Source organism: Triticum aestivum, chromosome 3B (genome assembly GCF_018294505.1).
Source record: "Triticum aestivum cultivar Chinese Spring chromosome 3B, IWGSC CS RefSeq v2.1, whole genome shotgun sequence".
Taxonomy (NCBI): Eukaryota; Viridiplantae; Streptophyta; class Magnoliopsida; order Poales; family Poaceae; genus Triticum; species Triticum aestivum.
The window spans coordinates 436,191,670-436,216,508 of record NC_057801.1 but is presented as its reverse complement, the minus strand read 5'-3'; the positions used below and the strand labels follow the sequence as shown (position 1 = coordinate 436,216,508).

General features: G+C 44.2%; 1 protein-coding gene across 2 annotated transcripts; it reads right to left on the bottom strand.

The window, feature by feature from the left end:
• Nucleotides 1-497: 497 nt before the first annotated feature.
• LOC123070230 (uncharacterized) lies at nt 498-15,550 on the bottom strand. 2 transcript variants are annotated; one of them, XM_044493320.1, is made up of 10 exons: nt 15,347-15,550; nt 14,003-14,107; nt 13,819-13,925; nt 12,826-12,980; nt 3,785-3,889; nt 3,417-3,637; nt 1,618-1,700; nt 1,162-1,273; nt 956-1,030; nt 498-885 (listed from the first exon to the last, which is right to left on the bottom strand). In XM_044493320.1, the coding sequence occupies exons 1-10, from the start codon at nt 15,431-15,433 to the stop codon at nt 730-732; spliced, it is 1,206 nt and encodes a 401-aa protein (XP_044349255.1). In that variant the 5' UTR covers nt 15,434-15,550; the 3' UTR covers nt 498-729. The 2 variants fall into 2 exon arrangements, with proteins under 2 accessions (XP_044349255.1, XP_044349254.1); XM_044493319.1 differs by lacking the exons at nt 12,826-12,980; nt 13,819-13,925; nt 14,003-14,107; nt 15,347-15,550 and adding an exon at nt 6,708-7,487.
• Between the last annotated feature and the right edge of the window lie 9,289 nt (nt 15,551-24,839).

The following is a 24,839-nucleotide window of genomic DNA, read 5'->3' as shown; positions in this document are numbered from 1 at the left end:
CGGTGGTGGAACGAGATTCATGTGCAGCGGCAATTTAGTTTGTCCGGCGGCCAATGGCGAGGTGGAATGAGTAGATCTGATGGCGACAAGCGCAATGATCGGCGGATCTGCAGGCTAGGTTGCGGGTGGGCGGGGGCTTTAGTTTACTGCAGAGCCTCTTTTTGGGCTGCCCAAAAAACTTTTTATGATAGGGTTACTGTTGAAGAGGGTCCCCCACCCCCCAAAACCAACTGCTGCCCTATTTTAGGGCTGCAGGCTGCTATTGGAGATGCTCTAAGGTGCAAAAAATTAGAGTAACAATTCCTAAAAAGTAAATTAGAGTAACAATGAAGGGGATTTCAAGAGCACCAATGCTGCCAAGGAGGAGCCGAAACAGGTACCACGAACCAATTACAAAGGAACTAGGGTAGACAGGAAACTAAATTGAACTGTCCCATATGTAATTTTCATGAAATGCGCATATTATGCAAGATGTAAAGAAAAACATAACAGGTGTGTAAGTTGTGATCTCGTAAATGAAATGCATTTCAAATGCTTGCAGATATTTGAGTGTTTATGCTACATAACACGATGCTTAACATAGTACAAGCCCAGCTGGGTTTCCCATGAAAATCTCAGCCTCATACACCATGAGCTTTCGAGCTCCTACCTTTTACAAATGATTTTTTTAGCAAGACCCGAAAAGGATGATTGAGAGCTCAGTCCTATAAGAGTCTACAGGTCAGTCGCTCATAATACTCTCTCACTTCCATCTGAATCGCCGAGCTCTTCACTCTCCCCATCGGTTTCCATAGCATCGATGTCAGATTCTTCGTCCTCTGTGTCCTTGTCCTCGTAGATAATCGGTGCGGCCGCCTCTTCCTCGTCAGTTTCTTCATCAGCAATCTGGAAAATGTTTAAATTATTTGCAATGCCAACAACAATATCGCTTTTTTTACAGGAAGGAAACTTTTACCTCACTGAAACGGTAATCAAGGGTAGTAGAGAGTTGAAGTGCTGATTTGAAGGTCGACGTTCTTGCATCAATAAGCTGAGAAAAAATGGCAATCAGTACAATAGTACCCAACAAACAAACGAAAATGTGGCAATCTTGATGAAAGATTCTTAATCAAATACATACTTGTCTGACATACTGTTAGGGCAGCTGATAAAATTACTAACCTGATAGAGTGAATTGAGCAACAGCAGAGAAGACTCCTGCGACACGATGCTGCTCATGTGCCGGCTAAGTAAAGTTTGAAGCCACGGGAGCAAACAAACCAGCTTTGCACCCCTGTGGAGAATAAATATCCCTAAATAAGAACTTTTTGTAAAGCTGGCATATGTGTATGCATGCATGCAAAATAAAAAAAATCGCCAAATAATAGGAGAAGTTACTAGAAGAGGCTAAGCACATTTTGGAAGCCGTACATTCTAGTCATTCCCAAAAAGATTGGATCCAAAATATACCAAGACCTAACAATCCAACGTATACATGGAACATACAGTTAAAGGTGTTTGACTGAAGATAGTATCATGGTCAATGGACTGATGTTCTCTAGTTAAATATTAGATGCACTACATAGTTTGTCCCGAACAATGTACTAAAGAGACAAAATGCTTTGTAAGCTTTCCTACCTAGATTGTATTGACGACACGAAGAACTTGAGAAGCTTCAGAGCATCTCCTGGTGTTAGGAGTGATACTGACTTTACAATGACCTACATGTAACGCAACAGTAAATTATCAGACAAGAGAAAAATGTTGCATCAAATCGCAATAAGAATAAATAACATGGCAAATGCTGACTTTGGCAGTTGCTAATAACTGAAAGGTTAGACTGTTAGGTTTGTTATGGACCAAAAAGCAGGCCAGTCCTTAGCCTAAGGGTGTGTTTGGTTTGGGAACCAAGTGGAGTGGAATGTCATGGTTCCATTCCACCGGAATGGGTCAATTCCAGTCTTGCGTTTGGTTGGGTTGATTACGTTCCTATGTCTGGTTGAAGAAATGAAATGGGAAAAGGTTGATTTAGAGATTTGCAACTCTTTGCATTTTCATGAAATCTGATTTTAGTCATTCCACTCGTACACATGTGTATAGTCTGAAGAATCACAACTCTTTGCATAAATAGGTTGAGCACCGCACAAGGTAGATACATGTTGGAGAAAATACTAACATAAAAATTCCAATCTGCTCAGCTCATTGCTTTCCTCTTCCCGTACTCTCCTACCTTGCTCACTGGCCTAGCATCCCGTAGCCCCTCCACGTTGTTTCAGGCTTGCAGCCCTTCCTCTTCGCTGCAGCGGGTGCCTCCTCTTTCCCTGTCGGATGCAGCCCAGCAGCTCCGGTGAGCTCAGCGACGCCCGCCGCTGCAACTCCAGCCACCTGCAGTACCCGTCCACCGCGGCAAATCAGACCAAACACACCTTTTCTGCTCCTCTGCCAGTCGCTACAGATCCGTGTTTCTTCTCGGACCGCCGCCTGGCTCGCCTTCAACCACGTCACCGCTCCGCCACACTGCACGCTGACTAGCAGGCCCCCGTCCCCCCCCCCCCCCCCCCCCTCTTCCGGCGCAGCCGCCTGCACTCACCTCGTACCGAGCTAATGGTCTTGCATGTGCCACCACCACCGGATGTGAGAGGGGGTGGTTTCGCGGTGATAGTTGCAAGCCACAACGCGATTCTAGTGAGGAACCGCGTGGTTCCACCAATTTGGCGTTGTGAGTTGGTTCGGCATATGGGAGGAATATTCCTCTATGAGGAACCAGTGTATTCCGTTCCGCTTTTCAACCAAACACGAGGATGGCTCGTAATTGCAGAACCGACCCATTACGTTCCACTCTGCTCCCTGAACCAAACACACCCTAACAGACTACTTCTAGCAAGGATTGTTCATAACGCCTCCCAACTTGACTTAATAAGACTAGAGGTGTAGTGCATTGGTCACGACCAGGAATAACTTTGTTTCTTCTCCGTAATCAATAACATCACTGGTAGTAACTCCGAGTTACATATAATTTATCCTCTCTTTTTCTGTGCACCTTTACTTACTATGAGGATATTCATTAAACATGGAGCTAATAAGAAAAAGGAAACCAGACGCTAGATTTGCATCACCAAATTTAGCTTCAACACTACTAAAATATGTTGAGTCAATCAAGCGTGGTTGATCATGAGAACTTGAGCATGTCTCTAGTGTTTTGTGATTATAACATAGAGAAACTCTATGAACCAGGAAATAGAACATACGAGGTGAAAAGATGCAACACAACCAAGGGGGCAATATGTATCTGTAACATCATTGACTAAACTTGTGTGACAGAAGTATTAAATTGTATGACCCATTGCTTCAAAGTAGAATTTCTTTCAGTGTGACCAAGACAAGCGGCAACAAAGTATTTGACCAAACATTGCACACGAAAGAGAAGAAAGCCATACCTTTTCATCTCTATTGTACATGCATTTCAACAATTCAGCGTGATCATCAGCACGCAAAGCTTGCTTCAGCAAAATATAGACTGAATCCGCACTCGGCGGCGCCAGAGAGGCTGATTGCTCTTCAAGGAATTCAGACTTATTGAGCAAATTTAGACTCTCGAGTTTCTGCTCCATAGTTGGTTCATCTAGATTATACTCTGGATTCCCCTCCTTGACTGTGTCTAAACTTTCCAGCAAAATAGAGAAGTTAGTGATCAGAAAGGTAGAAAATGAAGGACACCTTAAATTTGTTTTTTCATGGTGTACACTCAATGTGTATTACAGCATCAGGTCTGGATGTACTTCAAATTAACAGGGCTAATTGTTACCAGTGATAGAATCCAAAACAGATGCTGTCCTTTTGTTTGGTCTTCCTTGACGAGTGAGGTTTGTATTCTCCTGTCGATCTTGTTCATCATCCATCTTGTTATTTACTGGTGCCATAAAGAAACCAAGTAAACAGTTAAGATCAACGGTAGGCATTTAACAAAGTACATAATCTCTAACTTTAATAGCATACTTAGTCATAAGAAAATATGGAGACAAAGTATAAATCTTGTGATAAAAGGGTACCGAGACCCAACGAAAATGCCATTAGCATCAAAACATGCATGCTGTAACCACAGGAAATCACCTCTCTCATGTGTTGCTTTGTTATTCTATTATTGTTGACTATTGTATTTGTTATATGGCTGCTAGAAGGAGGCCGCGAGAGGGCCGGCCGGGGGCCTTTTGCCCACGGCCAGGCAAGAGGGAAGGGATTTCCTTCTTAATTCTTGCTTGATTAGATTGATACATCTCCTCTCTTTATATAGAGAGGTTTACTTGACTCCCAAGCAAGGCTTACTTGACCCCTAAGCAAGCGACCCTTATCTCTAATTAACCCTAAGACTAACGGGCTATACCGCCAGCCCAGGCCCATTAGGCCCATTACGTACTCTAACACTACACCCCACCTGGACATGCAGCTTGTCCTCGAGCTGCAGCCTAACCAACTTATAACCATGACTCGACGCAACACAAACCTAACACCTAAAAACAAGCCTTTTACATCTCGGCTTGTTTTATTACTCTCAACCTGAAATGGACTGGGACGCTTTATTTTGGACCCCTTAACAAAAAGTGGACACCATCCGCACGTCGGACGTGCACGTGTACAGCCACCTGGATCCCATGGACACCATCTGGACAAAAGGAGTGCATGTGTATGGCCACCTGGAAGTGGTCGCAAGAACGACCAACAGAGGCGCCCTCGCGGCGGCCGGCGGCGGAATGCAGTGGTGCTACGCGGTGCGCTCCTGTCGTTGACACCATGCCTTCTCCCCGCCGGACGGCTATTGGTCTGCACCGCACAAAGAAGAGTGGAGGGCTTGAGATGGAGAATGACGAGGGGTGCGCCCCCCCCCCCCCCCAACCGCCGATGTCGCAGACTTTGAGGTCGCTGCCCGCGGGAAAACAGCATGCCAGCAGCCCGCGGGGGAAACCGCATGCCCAAGATCCCCGACGCAGCAGACGAGATCGAGGTCCTTCGCGCAGCGAAGGGCAACTTGGAGGAGCGGCAGCTGCAGACCACGCATCTCCCGCACACGCCGACGCGCTAGGAGGCCGCGCGCAGCAGCCTGCAGCCTCACCGCCGCCGACACGTGACGGGTAGCGATCCAGACGGAAGCGGTGACGGCGACGGCGGGACTTGATCTGCTGGATGGGGACGCCCTGGGACGGCGGCGGCGCTGATGGGAACAAGGTCGTCGCGGTCCCGTCGTAGGGCATCCCATACTGGTACGAGATGACCGGCGCCGTGGTCGCGGTCGAGGGCGGCGGCAGCGTGGGTAGCTGTTGTTGGTGTGGCGGAGGAGGTGGCTGCTGGGGATGCGGCTGGGGCGCATAGGGCCCGACGAGGAAGATCGGACCCGGGAAAGCTGATACCAAATTGTTATGCGGCTGCTAGAAGGAGGGCGCGAGAGGGCCGGCCGGGGGCCTTTTGCCCACGGCCGGGCAAGAGGGAAGGGATTTCCTTCTTAATTCTTGCTTGATTAGATTGATACATCTCCTCTCTTTATATAGAGAGGTTTACTTGACTCCCAAGCAAGGCTTACTTGACCTCTAAGCAAGCGACCCCTATCTCTAATTAACCCTAAGACTAACGGGCTATACGGCCAGCCCAGGCCCATTAGGCCCATTACGTACTCTAACAGTATTATATCTAATCTGGCACACAAAGTATTGCCTATTTTCTGCTTCCTATGATATTGGTATCTCGCTTCCTTCAGCTGTAAATTAGCATCTGAGAGCCCTGTGTAACCATCACCTATAATAGAACAAAGTAATACAATGGTTCATTGTGCCAGACCATCATGTTTATAAACAGGAGTCAAAAGTGGCTTATCATCGAATTAAGCCATTTATCACAAAAAAAAATAATTAAGCCACTAACAAGTTGACAAGAATATAGAAATTAGAGTGGTGCTTCCATGATTTCCAAAATGCTAATTGCAGAAAACTAAAGAGGTGTAGGTACTATGTGTACTGATGATTGCAAATTGCATCCTCGTTTTGCTTTTAAAAATGTGCTTTTCACTTATCTGAAAAGCGCTGAAGCAATTCATCAGGTCATAAATTATGATAGAACATTCCAGTTAATTATAATAGGTGTGATTTATATTTCATTATCATGCAGCTACAAGCCACATAACATGCCACAAGTGTTTGGCTAAGTGCACCACCTTTTCATCAACAGAACATCTACTTACATGTTATGTCTACTTCCAAATTGGCCATACATCAGTTAATTATAGGCTAGCTGCTATCTAAGCAACTCGTTTTATCTGGAAACGAGAAGTACTTGTCACTGTAGATAAACCTTCAAAACGGACCACAAACAGACACAGGGACTTGTAAGATTTGTGAAAATATACAGTAATGCTAATAGGATAGGCTAAGCCAAAGTTGTGGCTTACAAGATATGAATGCTCACATTATATCCTGATGAACAACTGAGACATTTTTAACACCATAGAATTTAGTGCAGATACTGGACACATCCAACAGTAAAAGCACATCTTCCCATGGCAACAAACTCACAAAAGCAAAATCAAATCACAAGAAAAGAGGGAGAACAGTCTCTGCGGTTATACAACCAGGAACATCTGTCAAAATTAACTTTCAGTACTATTAAGGTAATTCCCTATGCATGTTCATTGACTTTACTGTGCTAATAATGATAGTTGGACAGCAACAGCGATTTGAACAAACCTTTTGCATCTTGCTCTTCTGAAGCTAATGCATCAGATTCCGCAACCAAGTTGATGTCCTCACAATTCTCACCCAATACAACAATCTTGAACTGTAAACAGTCTAGTGATCCAAACACAACATGAACCTTAATTATGTTGTCTTCTTCGGCATCACATAACCTAGCTAAAATAATTGACACACGGCCCTTTTTATCAAGTGATTTTTTTACTGAGATTTTGGTGGGCAGTACTTGATCTTGGGAAAGGGTCTGCAAATCCCACACATAAGCCACACCTTTCTTTGATACTGCAAGAACAATTCCCCCGGCTTCATATGATGTGCTCCTTTTACACTCTACTGTCTTTGGCTGAGTATGCATGGCAAGGGAGACTGTAGAAATGACAGTGCAATTTTGGTGATCACAAGACCAGACTTTGACTTCTTTATTATTGTCAGTATAAGAAACTAATGCGTGTGCTTCATCGGACACAGACATCAGCTGGATAGGGCCCTGTAATCACAATAAAGGGGCAACCTGGTGCATGTAGCTCCCGCTTGCGCAGGGTCCAGGGAAGGGTCCGACCACTTTGGGTCTATAGTACGCAGCCTTTCCCTACATTTCTGTAAGAGGCTGTTTCCAGGACTTGAACCCATGACCTCATGGTCACAAGGCAGCAGCTTTACCACTGCGCCAAGGCTCCCCTTCGGCCCTGTAATCACAATGGTACCGATAAAAGTTAAGGCCTCTTTCATTACGTGACACAACCGCGAGAGAGAGGGGGGTCGGGGGGTGGGGGCAAACACGGAATAAGAGTAAGAATAACATACATCATCAGAATGAATCTTCAGAATCTCTTTTTTGTCCTTCATACTATATAATTTTGTTGTCTTACCTGAGACAACCATAAACTTCTCATCTGCAAAGTGCAGGGCTACAATGTAAGTCCAGAAAACACACAAAGTTGAGAAGATAATATGTAAAGCAAGATCTAAACAATAATGACCTAAGGTGCTATATTCACGAAAGACTGGAAGTTAGACAAATATTTGTTCCAATACACTCGGTACACTAAATATATTTGAGCGCTAAAGGTGTAAACATATACAATATAGTACTTCCACCTGAGTTTGTTCCTGGCAGGGTGGCACCCGCAGTTTGTGTTATTTCAAGGAAAAAAATCTTTTACTGGCAATCCTCATACATGCTCTAAGGCTAGTACTTGGGCTAAAGAGGTCGCCCAGCACCAGCCGCATAACCATTAGGAGAGTTAGTTAATTAGGGAAAGAGTAATAGAATTAGGCAATATCAGTTTGCGTCAGTTTACTTAGGAAGATCAGAGATAGAGTCTGTGTCCTGTGGGACAAGTCTCCTCCCATGTCAAGTTTGGTCTAACCCGACCTCTCTTGACATTATAAGCATGCTTTAGCCGTCCGCTATGCACTGGAGCTTCTGTAGGCCTGCGTTGAATATGCCCAAACCATCTCAGACGATGTTGGACAAGCTTCTCTTCAATCGGTGCTACCCAACTCTATCCCGTATATCATCATTCCGGACCCGATCCTTCCTTGTGTGGCCACACATCCATCTCAACATGCGCATCTCCGCTACACCTAACTGTTGAATGTGTCGCCTTTTAGTTGGCCAACACTCAGCACCATACAACATTGTGGGTCGAATCGCTGTCCTATAGAACCTGCCTTTTAGCTTTTGTGGCACTCTCTTGTCACAGAGAACACCCGAAGCTTGGCGCCACTTCATCCATCCGGCTTCGATTCAATGGCTCACATCTTCATTGATATCACCATCCTTCTGCCGCATTGGCCCCAAAAATATCGAAAGGTGTCCTTCTGAGGTACCACCTGCCCATCAAGGCTAACCTCAACCTCGTGCCTAGTAGTACTAAAACCGCACCTCATGTACTCGGCTTCAGTTCTACTAAGGCTAAAACCTTTCGATTCCAAGGTTTGTCTCCATAGCTCTAACTTTCTATTAACCCCCGTCCGACTATCATCGACTAGCACCACATCATCCGCAAAGAGCATGCACCATGGGATATCTCCTTGTATATCCCTTGTGACCTCATCCATCACCTAAGCAAAAAGATAAGGGCTCAAAGCTGACCCTTGGTGCAGTCCTGTTTTAATCGGGAAGTCATCGGTGTCACCATCACTTGTTCGAACACTTGTCACAACATTATCGCCTTGATGAGGGTAATGTACTTTGTTGGGACTTTGTGCTTCTCCAAGGCTCACCAATGACATTATGCGGTATCTTATCATAGGCCTTCTCCAAGTCAATAAACACCATATGCAGGTCCTCCCTTTGCTCCCAATATCTCTCCATAAGTTGTTGTACCAAGAAGATGGCTTCCATGGTTGACCTCCCAGGCATGAAACCAAACTGATTTTTGGTCAGGCATATCATTCTTCTTAAGCGGTGCTCAATAACTCTCTTCCATAGCTTCATTGTATGGCTCATCAGCTTAATTCAACGGTAATTAGTACAACTTTGAACATCCCCCTTGTTCTTGAAGGTTGGTACTAATATACTCCGCCTCCATTCCTGTGGAATCTTGTTAGCCCGAAAAATGAGGTTGAAAAGCTTAGCCATATTATTGCTGTCTTCGAGGCCTCTCCACACCTCAATGGGGATACAATTAGGGCCCATCGCCTTGCCTTCTTTCATCCTTTTTAAAGCCTCCCTGACCTCAGACTCCTGGATTCGCTGCACAAAACGCCTGCGAGTATCATCAAAGGAGTCGTCCGGTTCAATGGTAGAGCTCTCATTCTCTCCATTGAAGTACTCCCGCCATCTATGCTTAATCTCCTCGTCCTTCACCAGGAGTTGATCTACTCCATCCTTGATGCATTTGACTTGGTCAACATCCCTCGGCTTCCTCTCTCGGATCTTGGCCATCTTATAGATGTCCCTTTTGACTTCCTTTGTGTGTAAGCGCTAGTAGAGGTCCTCATACGCCTGACCCTTTGCTTCACTCACAGCTCGCATTGCGGCCTTCTTTGCCACCTTGTACTTCTCTATGTTGTCTGCACTCCTAGCCAGGTGTAGTCGTCTGAAACAATCCTTCTTCAACTTAGTAGCCTTCTGGACATCATCATTCCACCACCAGGTATCTTTAGCTTTGCTTCTACTTCTACTTCCTCTAGACACTCCAAACCCCTCTGAAGCCACCTTACGAATGCAAGTCGCTATCTACATCCACATATTGTCTGCATCACCTCCTTCCTTCCAAGGGCCCTCCTTAATGACCCTCTCCTTGAAAGCCTGAGTTACCTCCCCCTTGAGCTTCCACCACTTCGTTCTAGAGAGTTTGGCGTGCTTATCCCGCTGGACACGAATCCGAAAGGGGAAGTCAGCCACCACAAGCTTATGCCGAGGGGGAACACTCTCCAGATATCACCATAAGCTTACAAAGGATGAACTCAATCTGGCCAGAGTGTTGACCACTACTAGAAGTCACTAGATGTGATTCTCTCTTTTTAAAGAGGGTGTTAGCTACAATCATGTCGTAGGCTAGAGCAAAGCTCAATACATCTCCTTGATTCTTGATGCCATAGCCAAAGCCCCATGCACCCCTTCAAAACCTGTGCTAGATGTACCCACGTGGCCATTGAGGTCTCCTCCTATGAAGAGCTTCTCGCCAATAGATACACTCCTAACCATGTCCTCGAGGCCTTCCCAGAACTCCCTTTTGGTGTTCTCACTGTGGCCTACTTGCGGGGCATACGCGCTAATAACATTGAGAACTAAGTCCCCAACTACCAGCTTGACCAGAATAACCCAGTCCCCACGCCTCTTGACTCTACCACTACATACTTGAGGCTCTTGTCGATCAAGATGCCTACTTCATTTCTGTTTACAGTTGTCCCCGTGTACCACAACTTTAAGCCAATATCCTCCACCTCCTTCGCCTTCTGTCCCCTCCATTTGGTTTCTTGGACGCAAAGGATATCAACACCTCTCCTCACCGTTGTATCAACTAGCTCCCATAGCTTACCTGTCAGGGACTCTACATTCTAGCTACCTAAGCGGGTTCTCCTAGACTGGGCTAGCTTCCTTGCCCTTCACACTCATCAAGTCAAATGCTAAGACCCTTGCTCATTTTTCACTACACCAGGGCATCGATGTAGCGCGCCACTAAGGATGTGACGACCTAATCCTTGCTCAATTGTCACTGTATCCAGATCAAGATTCGGCACGCCACCAAGGGGGCGACGGCCTGGCCCTTGCCCATTTGACAGCACACCAGGGTTCCGATATGGCACGTCGTCAAGAGGGTTACGCCCAACGATGTTCTTCTGGGTTTCATCAAAACCCTCCTCCTTTACCTGGGCTTGGGACTGGCTATGTTGAAACAACATAGGAGCAACAAAATAAACAAAATTTTACAGGCCTGAGAGCTTCCATGCCAGGGACCAGCGCTCTACCCTTGTTGAGGGTGAGTGCCATGTCCCTGGTCTTCAGGTCCTCTGTCCAATATATATTGTTGTGGATCAAGGTCCATAACAGGCCCACATGATGATGAACAAATATTTAAGGAAATCAGATGAGATCCTTCCTAATGTAATTCACACTGCTTCACACAACCCAAACATGTTAGTGAAGATCCTACCATGAATACAACAAACACGTGAAACTTTAATGCTTTGTTTGGATGTCTGTATTGGAGGCCTCCGTATTGAATTGGTTTCAATTCCAATTCAGTGAGGAAACTGTAATGGATATGAATACGAATTCGCTTGTTTGGATGCCATTGAATTAGCTCATGGAAAGTCAGTGAAGTTTCAACACCAAATCATGTTTGGATGGCAAACTATGGAATTGGATAGTGTTTTGTTCTATATGCATCAAATCAAAATTTGTAAAGTCTGTGACTATAATTAAATGATTATATAGCAATACAAATTAAATAATGTTCCAGAAATGCATGACGGCACCATGCGGTCAAATTTGTTTTTACAAACGTCATCATTTTCCGGCTGTTAATTACCAGCCCCGGATGGAAACCACTGTGACAATTATACAATCGCAAAATGCTGTTTGGAAACTCCACGGCTAGAGGCTACAGGTGAGCTAGTTCACGGTCGCTTTGCGCGCCTTGATTGATGCTAACTCATACGGAAACACGCCAGTAGAGTCCAGCTTGCTACCCAGCTCGGCGTTGGCCGCACGAAGACATCGCTGTCGGAGGCCTTGACGCGCGCATGCAACCGGCCTGCGTCGGCGTCGCAGAGGCAGGCGCTCGTGTAGGCTCGATGTCACTCTCTGTAAAATGCGGTGTCAGCTACGGCTCGATCCAGAGCACACCGGAACGAGCTGTACCACCGAGGGAGTAGGGTAACGTCTACCTCCAGGAGCTTGTTTCCCAATACATCTGACTCGTTTGTGGATAGCGATGCTGTTTTGAGGCCACTGTACCAAGAATTTAAAGACGAGGATACGAGACAGGGAAGGGGAAGAAGGGGATCCAAGGAAGGAGAAGGAGAAGATGGACGAGGAGATGGATTCTGGCGGCCAGAATAGATGGGGAGTCACATTAGGGCCGCTGCAGGCATGGGAGGAGATGGCCTGCCGTGGCCGAAGATGGGCGAGATGGAAGGCCTACGCCGGCCAGAGAGATCCGACGGCGGCCGTCCAGGTCAGGGATGGGGAGGAGGAACGCTGCAGGAGGAGGGAAAGGGGCGGCTGCCGAGGGAGCTTGAAGGTGAGCTGCCGCCGGAGAGAGGAGGAGGGCCCGGGAGTCGGGATGCATATTCGCGCCGCTGGCCGCCGCCGCCTCCTGAAGCTTTTGGTCGCGCGGGGGATGGTTCCAGGTCTCTCGCGGGGCTTCTGTCTCCAATCGTTTTCTTCTGCGGGAGTTGGCCGATTCAATCGAAATCGGAGGCAGGGAGCTCTGTATCGAGGGAGGGCCTGTGCGGGTGAGAACGATTTCAGTCTGTATTGGAGTCGTTTCAATCTGGACATTTCAGTGCGCATCCAAACAGCTGAATTGATACCTAGCGAATACCAAATCCAATTCAGATGGGTCAATACAGACATCGAAACGCAGTGTAATATAGAGAGATCTTGTTAAGCATGCATAAAGTAAGAGCACATGGAGACAAAGGTTGCACTTACCATGAGAAAGTGTCAAAGAATTAATTGACTTTTTCGAAGCTTTTAATGTGTTTTTGGATTTTCCAGTCCAAGTATCCAATTCACATATAACTCCATCCCTGCTAGCAGTAATAAGAACACGCCCTTGTTTCGAAAAGTGAAGAGAAATGACCTTCCTAGTAGGAAGAGAAAGGCATGTTAGTAGGCGTCAATGTTTTCACAGTGAAGTCATTCTAAAAGATATCTTGAACTAGCTGATGTTTTCTTACAGAATGCAGTTTATATCAAGTTTTCTTTGGAACCACATAAGTCGGCTTACGACCTAAAAAAACTAAAGTGGCTTAAAATTTTAGAATATAGGCTATAGCCTTGATTGTGGCAACGGAATTAAGCTTATGTTGCATGTGTAAGTACGACCAACTTAACCTTCTCATTATTGAGTTCAAAAGAACAAAAAATAATAATTGAAGAACAGATTCATCCATGCTTGGATAGTTGGACTTAGGTGAGAAACTGAGCTTCAGCATCTCAGAATGAAGAAGGAAACAGAAACTTATGAATAGGCCAAAAGAATATGTGGTTAGAAGATAGTGTATAGCCCTTCAGGAAGTGTCACTATTTAATTTCAACTACCAACGAGGTGCAAGGATTAGAGTATGTGGTTAGAAGATAGTGTATAGCCCTTTCTTTCTAAGCATCTACAGCATCAACCATAATTAACATGGTAGTCCTACAAACAAATCAACACGGTGTTTATCAAAGAAATATGAGGGCCCTTTTATTGCAGAAGACACCAACTACAAGGAACCAGCATGTGTGTTCATCAAGGAAAAGATGTATGCCAGACGATTTTGGACTTATTAAAATGAGTTCAGAGGGGAAAGTACTCAACGAAAGTTCAGTATCTGGTATGGTTCCTATTTTACATGACAGAAGAATAGAAACAGCAGAGAAGAAGCCTCGTGATTAGAGTTACAAAATCAACAATACCAAGTTCGTAATAAGGTCACATACCCAGTGTGACAAGCACTTTTCCATATAACACCAGTAGAATCAAGAGCTAAAACTACACCATTTGCAGTGCCAACAGCAACAACAATAAGGTCGCCATCCTTTTTGTGCTGTAAAAAAACCAACAATCAAAACCTGAAATGAGACAATAGTACAGGAGATACCAACTAAGCTCAACACAAAGTACCTTCTTCTGAACAGAGCTGCAGGCAATGCAACTGTATGAATCATCTTGGGCTGCTATTGGATCAGTCCATCCTGCTTTCTTTTGTCCTCCTCTTGTACTCCATACCTTCGCAATTAATAATTTCAAGTGAAGAAAATAGAATATGTGGGCATATACCATAACTACGTTCTCACATACTTCCATTCCAGTTCACAATGGAAAAAGATGAGAAATGCAATGTATCAAAAAGGCAGAAAACAGAAATACTACCAAAAGATATTGTTTCCAATAGCGCCCTACTATAATATTGCTAGCTAGATAGGACACCCCAATGAACAGAAATATTTAATTCTAATAATCCTAACTTCCCAAGCATGAATCGACCGATACCATATAAAGTTTAATGTTTCATTTTCTCTCATAGATGGATGAACGAGCAGAAACTGCAAAAAGCTTGCACGAGGTGCTAAATACTGGCAACTATGTAACCCAGTAAACATCACTTTACACTTTCAAGTAAATTCCAACAAGAAAACCCATGTAAGCATCAATTTTCAACCATTTTTGCTTACAAGGAGGCTTGTACCTCAAATCCATACCTCTTTAGAACAGTATAAGCAGCAATCATACTAAAACTCACAACACGGAACTCTATTCAGAACAATCTTTATAAACGGCTGATAACAAATTGCTCACATGGCTTCACAGCTAGTTACTTACAAAGAAATGGATCAAAGTGTCATAGCCCTGGTTCCACAATTTTATTGAAAGGAGAAACCGCGTCGATTAGTTAGTAGGAAATGACAAGGGGCTTAGGTAGATACCACGGCGATTAGCGTGCGAGATGTGGCCTTTAATTTCTCCCTTTAACCTTTAGATTTCTATGCTGTTGATTTAATGCCGATGCGTGCAACCGGTTAATGCGATTCCAATCGACTTTACTCCTCCTTTAATTATGCCTTTAATTGTTTTTCCTCGTGATCCTTCAATTTAAATCAGCCGCATATGTTTAGATATTTTATTGCGCCGCATTTTCTCTGATCTAGGAAATGACATTAAGTAGATACCACAAAAATAGAAAATACAAGAGTACTATACCACAGAAATATTTACCACCTCTACAAGCAACACATAACACACCAGAAACTAGCTTCGCCCGGTAGCAACTATCAATCGCCATGATAAAATGAACATGAGAGGTAATTAGCAACTTGCTGGCATGTAACGCTACACTTCAACCACGGGACATCTCGCAGGGATTAACAATCCAGATCAGAAAGTTCCCCAATTTACGGCGACGGGCTAGAGAGCTAGCCAGCTCGTAAGAATGGGGTTTAGGCGGGGGCACAGAGGCGAAGCGAGTGCCTGGATTCGCCGATTGGAGACGGCCGCGAAGAGCTCTCCGTCAGAAGAGAAGGCGAAGGCGTCGGGCGGCGGCGGGCTTCCGGCCATGGCGGTAACGGCGTAGGGGGGCGGAGGCGAGGGATTTTTTTAGAGAGAGAGAGAGAGATTTGACAGAAGAGAGAACGGAGGACGGAGGTAAGGGTTTTTTTTTTTGAAAGGGCGGAGGTAAGGGTTTTTTGTTCGAGGGTGTCCCGGAGTTTCCCTTGAGCCCTCCCAAATCTCTAGTTAGGGCTTAAACCGCTCTGCAATCATTCGTATGTTTTGTTGTTTAAAACGGGACCTGTATTTGTACAAGAAGTAGAGATTTCACGGAATTCTAGACATCAATTATGTAGGACTGTGACACCCACAATCCATCCAAAACCCCTCCGAAAGCCCGCCTTTTTATCATGCTCTCTTTCTCTACATTCGTTTTCTCTCTCGCCGCCGCTGCAGCAACACCTCTCAGGCCGCCTGTCAAACCCTTCCAGGAGCTCCGTGACCTTTGCGACCTCCATCACTAAACCATGGCTCCTACCCGCCTCCCCGAAACCCCTCCTGGACCCCGCATCTCCATCCTTCCCCTCTGTCTCTACATTTGTTTTCTCTCTCGCTGGCGCAGCCGCAACACCTCTCAGGTCGCGTGTCAAACCCTTCCCAGAGCTCCCTGACCTCCACCACTAGACATTGTCTCCCACTTCGCTTTTCCTGCGCCGTCAATCCACGCGCTCTCCTGCTCTGTCCACCATGCAGGTATCATCCGCCCCTACGGGACTCAGCACGTCCGGTAAGTGTTTGGTGAAGTGCATGTGCTAATTTTTTTGGTCCTTTTTCTTTAAAGCAATGATTCGGATATGGAGTACATATGTGAGCACTAAATTGAGTCTCTGACAAGGAGGAGTACGCAGATGATATGATGATGATGCAGGTGGTCCTTGCAGATGTGGAGCATGCGGAAGGGCGTGTTCTTAATTTCAAGGGATCGATCAAGGCTCATCAAGTGCTCAATCGAAGGAGGGCGCGCGGCCATTTGACGTTGGTAGACGACTACTTTACCCCGATGCTTTATTCGCTAACAATTTTAGCTGACACTTTCGGATGCGAAAAAATGTCTAATTGTCTCTATCATGCCGTCTGGTCCTTTGATGACTACTTCATCTCGAAGAAGATTGTGGGAATGATTAGATTCTCTGGATACCAGAGGCACACGGCCGCATTGCAGATGCTTGCATATGGCAGGGCCACTGATTCGTGGGACGGATACCTATGGATGTCTAAGAGCATGTGTGGAGAAGCCATGGTCAGATTTGCTACTATCATGGTCTTAATGTTTGAACCTTACTACTTGGGAGAACCAATTGTCGTAGACACCGAGAGAAACTTGGCAATGTCTGAAGCAAGAGGGTTCCCAGGTTTGCTCATAGTATCTCTTGACTACATGCATTGGAGAATGAAGGACTGCCCAAAAGCTCTGTAAGGGCAATATCAGGGTCATGTGTTAAGAAGTCCATCATCATTCTTGAAGCAGTTGCATCACATGGTCTTTGGATTTTGCATGGTTTATTTGGCATGTCCGGGTCTCACAACGACATCAATGTGCTGCAACGATCTCCATTGTTTGCTGACTAAAGGGAAATCTCCTCCATGTAACTATACTGTCAATGGCCATGAATACACCTTTGGCTACTACTTGGTTGGCCATTGGCTGGACCGCGTGTCCAAAATGGTCATTTCCCATCGGGGAAGGTTGCGGCTATAAATAGCCACCCGGCACCGGCGTTGTCCGATGGCTGCTCCGCTTGATTGTGAGAAGATTGTTGAGCAACCCCCTCTCTTGAGTAATTTGAGTTTAAAATCCACCGAGAGAAAACCCCAGAGCCGAAAAATTAGATAGTGGTTTAGCATCACTCGAACCTAAGTCCAGTATGCTCCGCCTATTACTCTTGAGAGTTGCAAACTCTCTAGACGGTTGGGTGTCAGTTTCTTCAAACACCAAGAGTAATTGTGGTTCTCGAAAAGGAAGTTTGTAAAGGTTCGGAGATCGCCTCAAGTATCTACCACGAGTGATCGACATTGGTTGACAAACCAATTATCGAGGAGAATAGGGTGAAGAGAGTTTATCTTTTATGTTAAATCACAACCCCTCCAACCAGACGTAGTCCTTGTGCAGAAGGGCGAACTGGTCTACCATATTCTTTGTCGCCATCGAGCATCACTGGTTACCTCTGCTACTCCTCTTTACGCTTGAATTGTTTCTATCATGTGATTTATCTCGATGCATGCTTTTATTTTTCATTCATTAGTTTGTATTCGCTCGATGTACACTGTTTTCATTCACTCCGATGCTGGGTTTCGAGAGTTTTAATATTTTCAAAGGAAATTTTAAAACTCCCATTCACCCCCCCTCCTGGTAGATATACTTTGTTCCTACAATTGGTATCAGAGCAAGGTACTCCTTGACTCTGCTCATTTTGGTCTAACCACCTTGGAGTTTAAGTATGTCTTTAGTGAGCTATAAGTCGCACCTCAAGATTCCCATCTTTGATGGGACAGACTATCCCTTCTGGAAAGAGAAGATGAAGATCCGTCTTCGAGCTATTGATGATGATATGTGGAACGTGGTGCAGAATGGATTCACGGTTGCAGTGCCCCAGGTCCCCACTAATCGCGAGAAGAAACTCATTCAGATGGACGCTCAAATTAAAGATGAAATTGGTGGCCATCTCTCTTGTGCTCAATTTCTTCACCATCGTCAGTTTGAAACTGCAAAGGAATTGTGGGACATTCTTGAAAAAATAAATGAGGGTGTTTCAACTCAGAAAGAAGCTTGCATTGATACTCTTCGGGTGAAGTTCAATCAGTTCAAACGAATCGGAAATGAAAGTTGTTACCAAACCTTCGACCGTCTGAGTGACATTGCAAACGAGCTACAAGGTCTCGGCGCCAAAGATATCACGGATCACGAAGTTGTGAAGAAACTACTGCGATCTCTTGACAGCTCATTCGACACTCTAGTTCTGATGATTAGGGAATGAGCTGATTTCGAAGTTCTCGACTCTGCCGATATCATGGAAAGGCTAAACACCCACGAGGAACAAGAAGAAGAAAAGAGAGATCTCTATGGCTCAAGTCACCGCAAAATTCATGCTCTCAAGGCTGTGGCTGATTGTCCCTCAGAAGGAAATGCAGAAGAAGATTCAGATGACCTAGAAAGGATTAGCAAAGATCTCGCATTAATCACGAAAAGATTTCAGCGCCTTCATAGGAAGAACCAGTTTCAGAAGAAAGGATCCAGCAACTCTGTGTCGGTGCAACAGACCTGGGGCCTGTTTGTAACATCCCAAAATTCTAAAATTTGGAATGTTATATTAAATAGATAGATTTGATTGTTTGCTTAGACTGTGATGAGTGAAATTGAGTGAAATTCGAAACTTTTCGAAGGCTAAATGAGAGGCAAAAAAAGGACTTTCCCAAACTTTCATGTTGCTTTTATGATCTCCGTGAATTCAAATTCTTTTCAAATACAAAACCCTGGAGAGAAGATGACATGACTTCTTCCATTTATTTAAATGAAAAAGGGTTTTGAAAAGATTTAAATTTCATTCGGAAATATTTCCAATTCTTAAACTTCATGCAACTAAGTGATTTTCATGAGAGAAGATAAAATGACTTCTTCAAAACATATGAAATATGAGTTGGGAGTTTACAAGAAATCCAATTTAAAGTCCTTTTTGGAAATTATTTTCAAATTGGAGTTATTTGGGTTTTATTCAAATTATTTTCTCCAAAAATAAAATGTATGGAAATTAGGGTAAAATGATTCCCTACAATAGAAAAATGGAGAGAAATAAATTTGAGAGTATTTTGGTATTTTTAAAATGATTTTATTGGATTTTATTAGAGCTGTAGCACTGTTTGGATTATTTAAATGTTTGTGGATTTTATTTGACTCTAAAAAAATGTTCAAGTCGTAGAAGATCGTTTTCTGAAATTTTTGGTATATTATATATCTATATAATATTTTTATTTTTTTATTTTTATTTTTTCTTTGTCTGGAAAAAACAAATGTTTATAAAAAAAGGAAAAAAATGTTTTCCCTGACTGGGCCGACCCAGCTCCCAGCCAGGGCGCGGCCCATGACCGCCGCCGCCTACCTCGTGTACTCCGTCGGCCGCCGCCTCCCCTTGCCCCCTCCTTCACGCCTCGGAGTCGCCCCGCCCCTATATAAGCGCCGCCTCTGCCGCCCTCTTCTCCTCCTCGCCTCGCTCCCCGCCCCGCCGCCCAAGCCGCCACTGCCAACGGCAGCACCTCGTCGCGCCGCTGCGCTGCCGTCAGCGCCGCCCTGCGCTGCATCACCCAGCGCCGCCGACGCCGCCCCGCCCCGTGCAACCGCTGCCCGCACCTCGCCGGAGCCACCGCGCCGCCGTTCCGTCTCGCCGGAGTTGACCGCCGAACCGCCCGATCCGATCTGCCACCCAACCCGCCGGTTTTCCCGGTCTAGACCGGTCGGTTTTCTTTTAGGGTTCGTTTTCTTTTAAACCCGGTTTGGTTTTTTTTCTGTTAGATCTATTTAGCGAACGTTTTTCGTTTAGTTAGTTTCAGCAAACAGTTTTCGTTAGTTAGCGATGGGTAACGAATGTTCGTTATTTAGTCTTTTTCTTTTTCTGTTAGTTTTAGTCAGGGACTTCTTTGTAGATGTATTATTTACAATTTAGCCCCTAGACTTCAAACCCTCACAACTTTTTACTCGTTAGTCCAAATTCAACGAAACCAGCACCCACTTCTTCATTATGATCCCCTCTATCCAGTAAAACAACTTAAACATATTTTTGAAAGTTTTAAAATTTGAATTCAAACAGTTTTGTATTTGAACTTCATTTGATCATAGTTTGAGTTTTATAACTCCGATTTAGTTGATTCTTTTTGCAAATCGAAGCTCTTGAACTAAACTTTTTGATAAGGTCAAATTCACTCAATTTTGGTACTGTTAGAAATTGTTTTCTGTTGCAAGAGTTATTTGCTTGGTTTTGGAGTTTTCCAAACTGTGTTCTTTGTTCTTTCCGATCTTTTGAGTGTTTGCTTATGTGTGGTTACTATTGATTGCTTACGATAGATTGACCGAAGTGAGACGAATAGAACTATCAGGAGTTATGAGTGCGAATCATCTTCATCAACAGTACAAGCAAGTTCACACTTTGATCATACTTTTCATTACCCAACTTTTATGCATTAGTTCCAACCCTCAAACATTGCATGAGTGGGATTGATAACATGTGGGTATTGGGAAGTAGTTGATGAGGTAGAACCTATTGCCCCGTTTATTACCAAACCCTTGGGAGTTACTTCTACGTTATGCTTATACTACTATGCTATGCTCGTAGACGTGGATTGGTTTGAGTGTATCCATGACAGATGTGAGAGTTTTAATTAATGGTTAACTTAAGGTGGCTACTTTAATACACATCTGGGTGGATTGAGGCACCTGGGGAATCCAGTGATTGCCTGTATTTTTGGAAATCCCGGGGTTCCGTGTGATTATCCTATGGACCGCCACCCAGGCTCAAAGGGATCATAAGATTTTTCATGCTAGAAACTTCCGTGTGCAGCCACAAGCTACTATGGGCTCTAGCATAGTTGATTAAGTCGTGTGAACTCGGTCATCCATAGTAAGGTGTAAGGGAAAGTAGGTGTAGCTGTCTACCCATAGTAAGGTGCTAACGCTTCTGAAAGACTGTGTCTCGGTCATCCGTTTCTCAAACACCATGTAGTGCGAGAAATCCAACGGAGGATATCGAGTCTTGTGGGAAAAGTGCGCAAACCTCTACATAGTGTACAACTAATCATGGTTAGTCGTGTCCCCGGTTATGGACATCTTGAGTATCTAGTTCTTGGATTATCATGTTGATCTCATCACGTTACTTAATTAAATTTGTTGGGTTGTTAATGATTACTTTAAATTGGGATTGAGATGGGGTTTACCATTCTCAATGTTTTCAACAAACTTTGTAGTTAAATAAAATATATTCCTTTACAGTAGGGAAAATTTGGCTTTTCGCAAAAACATTATAAACTTAGAGCTTTCCACCAGCCAAATATGTATGTAGTGATAGCTATTATTCATCATTTATCCTATGGTGTAAATTTGCCAGTACATTCAATGTACTTACCCTGTGGCTGCAACGTCTCATGTTGCAGGAATCTTACGATGAGTAAGTGACACGTTAGGGTTACAATTTCTACACTCAACTTTGCCGTTGGTGTTGATGGGAATCCACAACCTTGTTACTTCCGCTATTTGGATTGAGGTAATAGTACTTACGTTACTTTATACATGTGATTTACCTCTGTTACAAATCCTCGAGTACTATGTGTGTCAACATACCGATCCAGGGATGACACTTAAGCACAGAGACTTGGCCGTTTGAGGTCGGGTTGCTACAAGATGGTATCAGAGCACATGTTGACTGTAGGACGTGACCCTAGAGACTGGCAAGCCCGTAGGAAAGATTTTCTCTACTACTTTATTTTTCAAAAAGATCTCTGACCTCTCTTCTCTCCTGAGCTTATTCAAACATTCCCTTTTAGTGAAACTATACCCTTTCCCCTTTTGACCACATGAAGATTCGGCTGATGAGACCACTCCAAGGAGTACAAGATATCGGACAACTAAGACCACTTGGAATAAAGAGTATTTTTTCGTGCATCTGAATAATGGAAACTACAACGGTTGAAGGCCGAAGACAAGTAGAATTTGAAGGCTCTGAAGAATTCCCAGATTTATATGTCCTAGGAAGGTTACCCTTATGGAACTTGGCAACTATGGAAGTTTCAATACCCGAGATCAAGGTGTATTGGAGAAAGACCAAAACATGGAGAGTTGAGAACTCAAAGTTTTGTCAAGAAAACCCTAAGGCAGGAGATAATCAACTATGCAAGATAGCTCAGGGCAATGACAAGGGCAGAAACACGGTTATCTGTGATGTCATCACCATTGATACTGTGGTCACCGAGCTAAGCTAAGCATGCATTCCTTCGGAAGGATTGCATGGTAGAAGGCTGATGGAGCATCTATCAGCAAGGATGCAGTTTTAAACTTAGCTGGTGTATCACCAAGATCTGGAGTAGTACATCAAGAAGTTTAAGGTGGAGCTCCATGAAGCCGTATTAGACAAGGAAGCATTTCATGAAGAACTCAGGAACCAAAAGCTGAAAGTAGCCAAGCTGGAGGAGCTACAACCTCGAGATACCGGAGATTTGTCAGGAACTGAAGGATAGTAGGACCATGGTTCATGCGAAGGATGTTGACACCAGAAGTTTGGAACGCAACTCCAGAATATTAAAGGATGTCACGAGAGACTTTGCGTCATAAGAGTTGATCTGGCAAAAGAACTTGAGAAGGACAAGCATGATTGGAAGAAGCCATTGGAGGCTTGAAAAAGGCTTGAAGAGTTTGGAGAGGTTGAAGATTTATTGACCTTTAGAAGACCAAAACCCTATTATATACCTACGTTAGATGCGATGTTTGTGAGCTGTCATTTGTTTGATGTTTTTTCCTGACAGCCACAAATAAAATCTGTCTTTTCAAAACTTTTGTTTGTATTGTGTGCATCCCTCTCTATCTCTCTTATCTCACCCCAAACCCATGGACCCAATAGAGGATGAATGAAGATGAGCTTGTATTTGCTGGACCGATGAGTCAGTTGGAGACGGACCGATGGATTCAGAACATGGAGGATCACATGAAGAATAACCTTATAGTTGGAAATGATATGACCCAGCATGCTCTTTAGTGCTTTGAAAGAGGTGCTGCTACTTGGTGGAGGATATACCAAACCATGAATGGATGGCAAGGAGTAACCACTTGGAGAGAATTTAAGTTGACTATGCCAAAGCCTCGGCTTGTGTCCCAGAAGTTGAAGCCTTATGGAAAGGATATGAAGAAACATTGTGCATGCAAGATTTGTGGAGAAATCGGACACATCCATAAAGAACACAAGGATGAATGCCCTAATTGTGAAGGAAGTCACCCAGTTGAAGAATGCCCAATTAGGTAGATTACTTGTTTCTTGTGTGAAGGGACTACCCACTATCCTGCTCAGTGTCACATTTACCCCATGGTACAACGAACCATCCAGCAGAAGAAAGAAGTAATGAAAGGAGCCCTCATGGAAATTTTAGAAGAAGTTGTGATGAAGGAAGAGATGGAGGACACACCTAAAGAAGACCCGAGTAAACCCTGCAGTAAGTCTTGTTATTCATATGGAGAAGAAGGACACATCTCCCAAAATTGTTTGAATGGGGATCTAGTAGAATTCCCGACAGAGGAAGTAGAATATGACCCACAGGAAATAGAAGCCCTGATTGGAATGGAAAAGTCCAGGAAGAGAAACCGATTGGATTCCAGGAAGGACCTGAGTCATATCACCTGTTACAGGTGCAAGGAGTCAGGGCACTACCTCAACAATTGCCCAAAAAGGAAACCTCGATACTTGTTAGAAGTAATATGTTTTAGTTGTAATGGAGCAGGGAACTTTGCCAGAGAATGCCCCAAGGAGAAGGAGACTTGTGCTAGATAGTTGAGTTTGCAACAAAAGAAATGGAGTAGTAGAAGTGAGAACATTTTCTTTTATATTGAGGTGTTGAGTTGAGACATGTAATGGAAAAGCAAAAGATTGTAATCATTGGAGAATCAATAAAGTTAGCATCGTTGGTAAAGATTTGGGTTTTATGAGTTGTTACTCTATGAAGAAGAATTTTTGGCCATTCTGAGGATATGAGAAATATGGTCTATGGAAGATTTGTGCATTTTAAGGGTAGTAGTACCCTGTAAGAACCGTTGACCCCTGGAAAAGATAAGGATACTCCACTGAGTGGATTTCGGACAAAATGAATATGAGTTTTGTCTCGATATGTGTGATACCCCAAGAGTATGTGGGATGAAGTTCGAGACCGTCAGTTGTTTGGACCAAATGTGATCAAGGAGTCGGAAGAGAATGTTAAAGTTGATTCGAGATAGACTGAAAGTAGCTCAGTCCAGGTAGAAGAGTTATGCAGACTTAAAAACGCAAGGAGGTAGTCTATGAAATTGGAGATAGAGCATGTCTTCGTGTGACCCCTCTGCGAGGAGTTAAACAATTTGGAGTTAAGGGACAGTTAGCCCCGAGATTTGTAGGACCATACCGAGTTTTGGAGCGTATGAGAGAAGTGGCCTACAAGTTTGAGTTACCCGAAGGACTGTCAGGAGTTCAAGATGTGTTTCACGTTTCCTAGTTGAAGAAGTGCCATGCAGAGATGGCCAATATTCCCCTGTAAGGACGCTTGACCGCGGAAAGGATAATGATGTTCCACGAAGTGGAATATGGACTTCATAAGTATAAGTTTTATCTCGGTATGAGGGATATCCCACGAGGATGAAGAGATGAATTACTATTGGATATAAAGGAGGTATGATGTCGGAAATATGGATCAATGGAAA

Excerpts from the sequence above, each read along its gene's own strand:
- LOC123070230 (XM_044493319.1), bottom strand. The coding sequence starts at position 7,185 with ATGTCTGTGTCCGATGAAGCACACGCATTAGTTTCTTATACTGACAAT. Across the intron at positions 1,701-3,416 it reads TGTACAATAGAGATGAAAAG|GTCATTGTAAAGTCAGTATC; the intron begins GTATGGCTTTCT and ends CGTTACATGTAG. Across the intron at positions 886-955 it reads TTGATTACCGTTTCAGTGAG|ATTGCTGATGAAGAAACTGA; the intron begins GTAAAAGTTTCC and ends AACATTTTCCAG.